This window comes from Vespa mandarinia, chromosome 2 (genome assembly GCF_050613455.1).
Source record: "Vespa mandarinia isolate Hongniang chromosome 2, ASM5061345v1, whole genome shotgun sequence".
Taxonomy (NCBI): domain Eukaryota; kingdom Metazoa; phylum Arthropoda; class Insecta; order Hymenoptera; family Vespidae; genus Vespa; species Vespa mandarinia.
In genome coordinates this window covers 6,475,001-6,485,000 of record NC_140811.1, presented here as the reverse complement: position 1 = coordinate 6,485,000, position 10,000 = coordinate 6,475,001, and the positions used below count along the sequence as shown (strand labels likewise).

The 10,000-nt window shown below is 30.0% G+C and overlaps 1 protein-coding gene across 23 annotated transcripts in view; it reads right to left on the bottom strand.

The window, feature by feature from the left end:
- The window catches only part of LOC118439652 (uncharacterized), a 112,971-nt gene that overhangs the window by 27,883 nt on the left and 75,088 nt on the right, over positions 1-10,000 (bottom strand). For 13 of the 23 annotated variants that reach the window (XM_035861503.2, XM_085664971.1, XM_035861504.2 and 10 more), the window contains 5 exons: positions 9,307-9,375; positions 6,818-6,892; positions 5,336-5,404; positions 3,998-4,187; positions 1,709-2,055 (listed from right to left, as the gene is read on the bottom strand). In XM_035861503.2, the coding sequence (XP_035717396.1) occupies positions 1,709-2,055; positions 3,998-4,187; positions 5,336-5,404; positions 6,818-6,892; positions 9,307-9,375 (750 nt within the window). The remainder of the gene's footprint in view (positions 1-1,708; positions 2,056-3,997; positions 4,188-5,335; positions 5,405-6,817; positions 6,893-9,306; positions 9,376-10,000) is intronic. The other 10 variants (XM_035861507.2, XM_085664974.1, XM_035861508.2 and 7 more) reach the window with 2 other exon arrangements.

Sequence of the window (10,000 nt, the reverse complement as noted above, 5' to 3'; positions counted from 1 at the left end):
AACTAAATCGTGATCGTGAGAAACTATCTTCAAAACTTTCAACTTAAAACTAATCGTTAAATATAACCTTCTTTATATTATCTCTTTTCTTCTAACTTTCTAATTATGATTACAACGTAAGTAAAAGGGGGAAAAAAAGAAAAAATTTTGGAAAAATTAAAAAATCAGTATACATGTACAATATTGTTTTCAATCCGCTAATACAATAATGTAAGTTTATTCATAAAAAAAAAAATATTCTAATCTTTCATATAAATGATATAAAAGAAAGAAAGAAAGAAAAAAAAAACAAGAATATTCTAATCTAAACGTTCAATGCGATTAAAAGCGATCGATAAGATGATCGAATTCATCCAACGGATTCTTACATTTATGATTGATAGTGATATCGTTCGTTGTCGATTAAATTATCAAAAATTTTTCTAATAATGTCTGTATATATTTAAAATATCATTGAAAAAATATGACAAGATTAATGAATCGTGATATATATGATAATATTCGAATGAATCGTTGTTATAACTTGGTGTCATATAAAATAGTTTGGTGCGTGTAAATACATGCGTAACGCGATGCAGGATCGTATGTGGAATTTCTAATAGAAATAAAAGGAAACGATAGAAAGTTCTACAAAGCGAACGACGACGAGTAATTGAAGCAACGACAAACTAAGCGACATTTGTGGTTTTTCGAAAGATCCAGCGACCGATAACGATAGCAAAATTTTTAATGAAACTTACAGACACACGCAAAAAAAAAAAAAAAAAAAGAAGAAAAAAAAAAGAAAAAAAAAGAAAAAAAGAAAAAAGAATTGACAATTTTGTTCATAGAAATAAGTCGCTGGATCTATCAGATTAAAGACGATTCGAGTAACACTTGTCTAGAACTAAGAGCACAGAGACAACATTCTTGCAATAAAACATTAAATAGCTCGTATGTGTGTATGTATGTATGTATGTATATATATATATATATATATATATATATATATATATATATAATAGTAATTATTTCACTATCAAAACTAAATGCTTCGATCCGAGAGAGATTTCTTGTTTATCTTCACGCTTATATTCCGCGAATGCGTCGCCAATGCTACGGGTACAACGAACTTCTCTTCTAATCAAATCACTTTGACTTTCTATCTTTCTAAATGATATCACAAACGATCTAGTACGCTTTTACTCGCTTTCTCGTAAGAACGATATAAGCAAACAGACAAAAAAAAGAAAAAAAAAAAAAAGAAAAAAAAAAAAAAAAAAAAAAGAAAAAACAAAAAGAAAAAAAAAAAGAAAAAACACAACATCGCGCGACGTATACAATAAGAAATTATTCATCTGAGATAATACATGGGATTATCCTTAAAATTTTATTACGACGTTTTCAAAGGGCAACGACGATTCCTTTTAAACAATAATAATAAATCGAAATTATGAAATAAGTTTAACTTAATTTGTATATTTTGATCGTAGGACGATATTGAGGACAATCTGTATATTGTCGAGCACAATATCGATTTTTTTATTCGTAAACAACGTAGAAAAACGTATACAAAGAAGATTGATTTTCATATAATATATGTGTAAATATATATTTATGTGTATATATATATTTATATACATATATATATATTTATATGTATATATATATAAATATAAATATATATATATATATAAAATAAATGCGTGCGCAAAAAATAGTGGCTTACCTTCGCCGGGCTTTCTGTCGAGTCCACCGGCGGAAGTAGCTCTTTTCTTGCTGCCATCGAGTTCCCTCTCGGAGGATCTCCTGGTCAAAGGCTGAGCCGCTGAAAACATCATGACGTTGGTCGTCGAAGTGGCTCTGCGTGTACCCCAGAAAGTCGAACCACCGGTATCGGCTGGCTCCAACATTCGCGGTGTCGAACTGCCGAACGCAAAAACGATGTGCGATCTTTCATTCTTCTTTTTTGCCTCGATGCGTGCCTCCCTCTCCTGATTTTTTCGGAGGATAGCCTCCCGCCTTTCTCGCTCTGCCTCGCATATCAAACGTTTCCTTTCTTCTACCTGGTTCCTTCTAAAATTACATACGTTGAGAATAAATAAGATAAAGAAATAAATAAAGAAAAAGTAAGAAAAAAAGAAACAAATAAATATAACGTATAGTAATCAAAATAAAGAAATAATAATGAATAATAATAAACCGAGGAAAATTATGTATATATATATATATACATATATATATATTTAATAATTAATAACAATAGAATGTGATTATAACAAATAGAAAGTAATAATAATAGAATTTATTATCTACGAATAATCTCGTTTCTTTTTTATCACGTTTGCCTTTATGGATTTTATTTTTATTTTTCCTTATCTTTTATTTATATTTCTTTTTATTCTTTTTATTATTTATTTTTTTTATTTTTTTTAATTTTTTAATCCTTTAAGTGCTGAATACTCTCGACGCAAACAATCCGCATGTACTGTGCGCGCTTAGAATTTCGATTGCTGGGAACTCTTTTTTTTTTTCTTAATAATAACTTTATCGATTGAATACATAGAACGCAACTACTTAAACGATACAAGAATTAATTAATTATTTTGTTCAAAGCATTAAAATGTTATTCATATCTTAACTTGAAATTATCTCAAATAATGCATATATGGATCCTTTCGCTAAATGCATAAATGGATCCATAGCATTCAAAGGTAATTAAATCAATGACACGTACTTTATCGTCAACAGTAAAATTTTCTTTTGTAAAATCAACAAAACGAAGATCGACATCGTTTGTTAATTAGCATATGACAATTTAATTATCATATGACGAAATTTTTCTTTCTTTTCTTCTATACGATCGTCCTATTTCCTCTCCTCCTTCGTATTTTTCTTTTCTTTTCTCTTCTTTTCTTTTCTTTTCTTTTCTTTTCTTTCATTCATTCATTCAATTTTTTTTTTGAATATTTATATTCCCTGATATATGTACATATATATCTTAAATTTTATATAAGCACGACGGAATTTGCGGTAATTTACTAGGCTTCTCTACGACGGTAAAACAGTTTAGAATGATGTCACGCTAACGAGGTCAAACTTATAACCACGTTGATCTTATAATCTCATAATTATGATCTATCTCGTTAAAACACGCTGAGTTATACTGATTTTGCATAGGTCTAACTAAGGTGACACTATTATTTATGCGATATTCGCGACGTGCGCGCAATTTTCTAATTTACATCACGAGAACCTATCGATACATCGATACACTTCGGTCGCATATTTTTATGTTAAGCATATCTTATGTTTCTTGCTCTCTCTTTTTTTTTTTTTTTTTTTTTTTTCAGAAATACATATGAACAAGTAAAGAAAGTTATAATCGATTTGTATGACGAAAATATAAAAAAAATTTAATCCAAGTGATATAATAGATTACTATCGATAAATCTAACAAAAAAAAAAAAAAAAAAAAAAAAAGGAAAAAAAAAGTGGAATGATCGTGAATCTTTATCAAATTAATTTTTTTAAAAGGATATTAAAGAAAACAAATTTTATTTTTGTTTAAAAATCTAAGTTCACTTTTTCAAAATATTTATTTATTTTTTAAATTAATTATTTATTTATTTATTTACTTTTTAAGAAATCTTCACACTTGATGAATATTATCGATTTGTTTATATTAGTGAAAATATAAAAATCGAACTCATGTGATTATTATTATTATTATTATTATTATTATTATTATTATTATTATTATTATATTATTAGATCTTGGATCGATAGATTTGAACGCGAAACGAAATGATAGTAACTGGATTTTATTTTTCTTTTTTCTCAAACAATTATTTCCTTTAATTTCACGCTGTACCAGAGAGATGAGTGATTAAGACGATATAATAAGTAATTAAGAAACGTACGTGCATCTTTCGAAGAATTGAATTCAGTTTCCTTATCCGGATAGAATAACCAGATAAGGAATAATGATTAAAAAAGAGAAACTTTAGAGACGAACCTGTCATTGTCTCGTGACCTCAGCTCGTCGATGCGTCTTCGACGTTCTTCCTCTCGCTGCTCCCGGAAACGTTGGGCGGCAAGTGCATGTTGTCTCAGCTCTTCCAGCTTCCGTTGTCGCTCTTCGTTCTGCCTTTCACGGACGAGCCTAGCCCTATCAACATCTTTCGCACTTCCTGTTGAGTCTCGTGCTGTTAACAATTTTTTTTTGAAATTATCAATACGTTCCTTCTTTCCTTCCTTCCTTCCTTCCTTTTCTTTTCTTTTCCTTTTTTACTTTCGCCATAGAGAAGACAAACATACATACGCACATACATACATATATACCTACATCTATATATATAAATATATATATATATTTACTTATTTATTCGTTTATTCAATCACTCGCAATACATACGTGTGTTATGCGACAGACATTGAAATCGTAAAAAGAACTTTCATTATCTTTTTCGACGATTAATTCAATTAACGATTTTGATGATTACTTTACAAAAATTATTTAAAAAATAAAACATTTGAATTATTTAATTTTTCTATTTCTTTTTTTGAGAAACATTTTGTCAGTTAAATATTTCGCGTATTAGTGGACTAACCACTGTCCGCTAATTTGATCCATCTGTCATGCACATCACTGTAAATATACATATATATATATATATATATATATACATACATATATATATATACACATATATATATATTCTCTCGACCGTAAATAAACGATGAAAATTAGTCAGCACCGCGAGAACCGTACTAATAATTCGTTTCCTCCTCCACCCTCTCCCCTTTAACACAACCCTTTCGTATATTCTCATAGTTAACTACATAGAGACAGAGAGAACGATGCAGAGAGAGAAAGAGAGAGACAGACAGAGAAAGAGAGAGAGAGAGAGAAAGGAGATAGAACAAAAAAATAAAAGAGAAATTTAAAAACGAACATACATCGTGATTGATAGTGCAATGACAAAAGCACGAGCACTCGTTAAGAATCGAAGGAATTATGATCGATGCAATTAAATGAAAAAGAAATACTATAAGCTTCTTTTTCGAACGATATAAATTAAAAAAAAAGAAAAAAAAAAGAGAGAGAAAGACAGAGATAAAGAGACATAAAACAAAGACGAAAAAAAAAAAAGATAAAAATAGCAGAGGAAGAAAAAAAGACATATAACGAGAAAGAGAGAGAAAGAGAGAGGGAGAAGGGGAGAAAGAGGAAGAGAAAAAAGAAAAGAAAAGAAAAGAGAAATAGATTTATTATTTGAAATTATAGCGGAAAATAAAAAGAAACGGGAAAACATGAGGCATTGAACGCAGAGAGCCCTTGAAAACGTGATACCTTCGTTCTCGTCAGGACGATCGTCGTCGAGGGAGTCCTCATCGTAGAGACTTCGGCGGCGCTTCACATCTGCCGAGAAGAAAGCGAGAAATATGTGCGAGCACACATGTGAGATATTCGTACATATTATGACCAGACGTTGTTGAAATTTATTTTGTTCTTGTTATTAGTTTCATTAAAACATTTTATTCTTTTCTTTAATGTCGTCGTCGTAATTGTTTATATTGTTTATATTGTTGTCGTTGATGTTTTTGCTTTTCTAAATTTTTTTTTTTTTTTTTTTTTTTTTTCTAAGGAAAATTAAAGCATGCATGCTCACAACAGACGTGTCGTCGTTCATATAAATGCAATAAGCACAAACGTGTTTCACATGGATCTTTTTCTTTTTATGTGTATGTGTACGCGCGTGTTCTTGTTTTCTTGATTTTTTTTTTTTTTTTTTTTTTTTTTTTTTTCTTTAACTCCGAAAACAATTCGAAAATTTTCAATATTCCTTTTCATCTTTTTATTAATCGTCTCTCTTTTTTTTTCTATATTATTTTCCGTGAATATTGAATTCCACGTGAAATATAACAATATAACGTTCCGTTACGAGATGGAAAATATAATATTATACATATTTGAAAGGTTTTGTCAATCGGTCTTTTTTTTTTCTTTTTCTTTTTTTTTTTTTTTTTTTTTTTTTTTAATTCAACGAGCGAATCATTTTCTTCTTCTATCATTATCATTCTAAAATTAAATTAACGTCAAATAAAAAAAAAAATAAAGAAGAAAACAAAAAGAAAAGAAAAAAAAGAAAAAAAAAAGAAAAAAAAAAGAAAAAAGAAAAAATTTCCATAAGTCGATCGAACCCTTTCATTTCGTGATTAACCCTCGCTTTTAATCGTTCGTCCGTTCAATATACAAATCGTCCTCGATTGAATTAAATTCAGTTCTAAGGTACGACGTGGTGCACACATCTCTCCTCGGTCATTTCGATCAACACGAGCGCGTATTCGAAATTGGTACCTCGTTGTTAGATCCGTATGTAACAACGAGATTGATATTGAGTTTACATGTAAAATCAATCAAAAGGTTAGCTTCAATTTGTTAAGCACACACTCACACAACACGACAGCAAATCGCATTATTGTTATTGTTGTTGTTGTTATGATTATTATTATTAATTATTTATTTATGTATTTTATTATTATTATTATTATTATTATTATTATTATTATTATTATTATTATTATTATTATTATCGAAGAAATACGGATATTCTGTTCAAACTTGTTCGCGGTTAGAAGAAAAGTAAATGTATACGATAATAATCAGGCTTATTCTCGACATAATGCATTATAGAAGGAGAGATTATTTCAAATTCAAACGTGTTTATTGTTAATCTCGCTTACGAAATTACGCGTGGTAATGAAATATCGTGCACATGTTTAAATTTTCTCGATATCGGCCGAACGCACACACAATCTGATATGTATTTACCGTTCCGATGATTATCTGGAAAATCATGAGTACCACCGTCACCTCCTATCTGGGCGAACCAATGCATTGTTTCTTCTGCAGAATAGAAATTTATTCATCACGAGATTATCCAACATTCTTATTTACTTCCATGTATTCCTCACGTAAGAAATAATTTTATTTTCTTTAACGTACAATCGTTTTCGAAATATATTAAATCGAACTACTTTTGCGATATCTCAATATAAAAAAGAAAAATCTATACTCAATATAATCTTTAACCATGACCTCGTAACAATATATCTCCTTTAAACTGATAGTAGATTAATGATAGATTATATCGAATTAAATCGAACAAAATTTACGAACGATTGGTAAAAAAAAAAAATAAAAAAAAAAATAAAAAAAATAAAAAAAAAAAAAAACAGTAAAGTCGATCGTTTCCTATCGTATTTCGTTCGAATTAATTCACGTTTTTTTTTACTCCGTGGCGTTTTTGTCATGTTCAATCTTTAAATCGTTATTTTCTCGGATGTTTCTCGTTATATATACTCTTTCGCCGAGTAATGGTACTTGGTAGACTTGGTCTTGGTATTATCATTCACGACGATAGTAGTCGGTGTTTTCTTTGTCACTACGGTTCAAATTATCGTTTTGCTCGCGAGAACGGTGGAAAAAAAAAAGAAGAAAAAAAAAAAAGAAAAGAAAAGAAAAAAAGAAAGAAAGAAAGGAAGAAAGAAAGAAAAAAAAGCCGAGGGCTCTCGAGGGGCTACGACGAAGAAAAAGATAGAGAAAGAGAGTAATACACGTGTAGGCTCCCGTTAATCTTCGTCGCCTGAAAGTGGGTCGAAAAACAATGAGAGTCCAGTCTTTTCATCTGTTTTCGCAGGTTGCACGCTCAAAATAGAATTTTAATGAGAAGGAAACTCAATGGTCATTGTCGATTGCGCGACAGCTTCGAACAACAATGGCCATTACTTTTCTTTCCTTGAGAGTTAAGTTTATACACCCTCTTCGAGATAACGCGTACAATACTTTTATCTTCTTACGAACAACCATAAGAAAATCTCTTTCCTTTGATCTCTCGACATTGAAAAGTTGTAAATTTTTCAATAAATTTTCTATACCTTTTATTTTACACTTTTCTTTATTTATTTATTTATTTATTTATTTATTTTTTTTTTTTTTAATAAAACATCAAAAGAACTCTAAATCTTTATTATATACGGTGTATGTTATAACGCTATTGACAAAACGGATTAGAATTAAAAGTAGAATTATTTTTAGAATTTATTTTTCTCGAGCGTGAAACCACTGAAGCAGGTAATGGACATACTGATCTGTGGGAAATTAACTCGAGACTTTAACGAATAGAGAAAGAGATAGATAGAGATAGAGAAAGAGAAGAAAAAGAACATGTTTGAGAGTGTTCGCGCGAGAAATTTTCCGCAAACTTTACCGATCTTTCGTAATTTCTACCTTTTCGTTCTTCCCTTTCGAAGTGCCAAGGAAAACAATGAAGACAAGAGAGAAGACGGCGAGAAACTTTTACTTAGTTCTTCTTCTCCACCTTTTATTTTTCCCTTCGTTTACGGATCGTTCGTATTTCTACCGGGACAATAATGTTCGCATGGGATTCAGCAGCTTTGTTCGTTCGAAGAGCACTGTTACGCAAAGAGGATGTCATACAGGCCATTTTGCGATTTGATATAACGAAGAAACGTGAGAGATCCAATTGGCGATCCTTTCTGGAGAAATTCTTAGAGCATTTTTTTTTTTTTTTTTTTTTTTTTTTTTTTTTTTTTTTTTTTTTTTTTGTTAAGAGTTAGCAAATGGGCGAAAAGGATATGTGTTTCTTTGACCTTTTCCTCATCCTCATATTTACTTCGTTTGAAATTTCCTCTCTTTTCTTCTTCTTCCCCCCCTTCCCCTTGATATATATCCATTTATCCTTCTTTTGTGATACAGACATTTTTCAAGAGAACGTAGGATCGAATTGAAATTGCTTTGAATAAAGGGAAACGATATATATATATATATTATTATTATTATTATTATTATTATTATATGCGGATAAAATTGACAGGCAAATAGGTACAAATAGATTAGCAAAAATATTTTATAAATTATGTGACGACGACGTTTGTGCTCGTGCATGAAACATGAGTGCCGATTGCGAAAGAAAACAAAAATAAATAAATAAATAAATAAATAAAATTAGAGAACGGACAGCTAATAATCAAATCGTAGAAAGAAATCGGAGCGAACAAAAAAAAAAAAAAAAAAAAAAAAAAAAAAAATAATTCTAATGATAGAAGCCGTGATGGATGAGGAGTGTATATATCAATGAAGAGAAAGAGAGAACGAATATAATAAATATAAGTGAACGTTAAATGTTTTCAAGCGTCATTTTTAATGCTGGCTGATGCCTGGTTGACTGGCAGGCAAGCTGGCTTGTTTGTTTGTTTGTTTGTTTGTTTGTTTGTTTGTTTATTTGTTTGTTTGCTTACCCTTCGTGAGAGAGTGGCGATTGTGTGCAGAACTGGTCCTTTGGTTAATTTCCTCAGAAGCGGCTCCAGCTGAAATAAAAAAGGAAAAAAAAAATTATATCCCTTTAATTCTCTTATTATCGTAGATAAATAGAATCGAACGTCCACATTGTATTTCTATCGCAATAATAAATGACATTTTAATTGAAATCAAAATCATAATGCGAATCATTAAGATCATCTTTAGAATTAAACGACGTTCTAAATAATAGATATGTAAATAATAGATACGTAAGGATACGTAGACAATGTTAATTGTTTTATAGCAAAAAAATAAATTAATGTCCGTATCATGGTGAAAAGCTTGAGGTAAAAAGGCTCGTTGGCTAGCATCTTCGTTAGACTCACGAAACGCTCGCTAATCAATTTCGAACGTTCACAAGGATTTCTCTTTGATGTCTCATTAACGAGACAAAAGGGCACGAGACATCGCTTTACTAACTGTCGTCGAGGTCTTCAAGTTTATAAAATGTTAAGTTAATAAAAATAGAGAGACCGCACCTTTCTATTATCTAAATAATCTTTCGTTTTCCAATGTTATTAATTGACTTCTTCTTTTCCCCATTGTTGATCTAATTAAAACAAATATTTGATCTCGAAGAGAGAGGATACATTTTCTCATTTTTCATCTCAATCGAAATATGAGCAGGTCAAC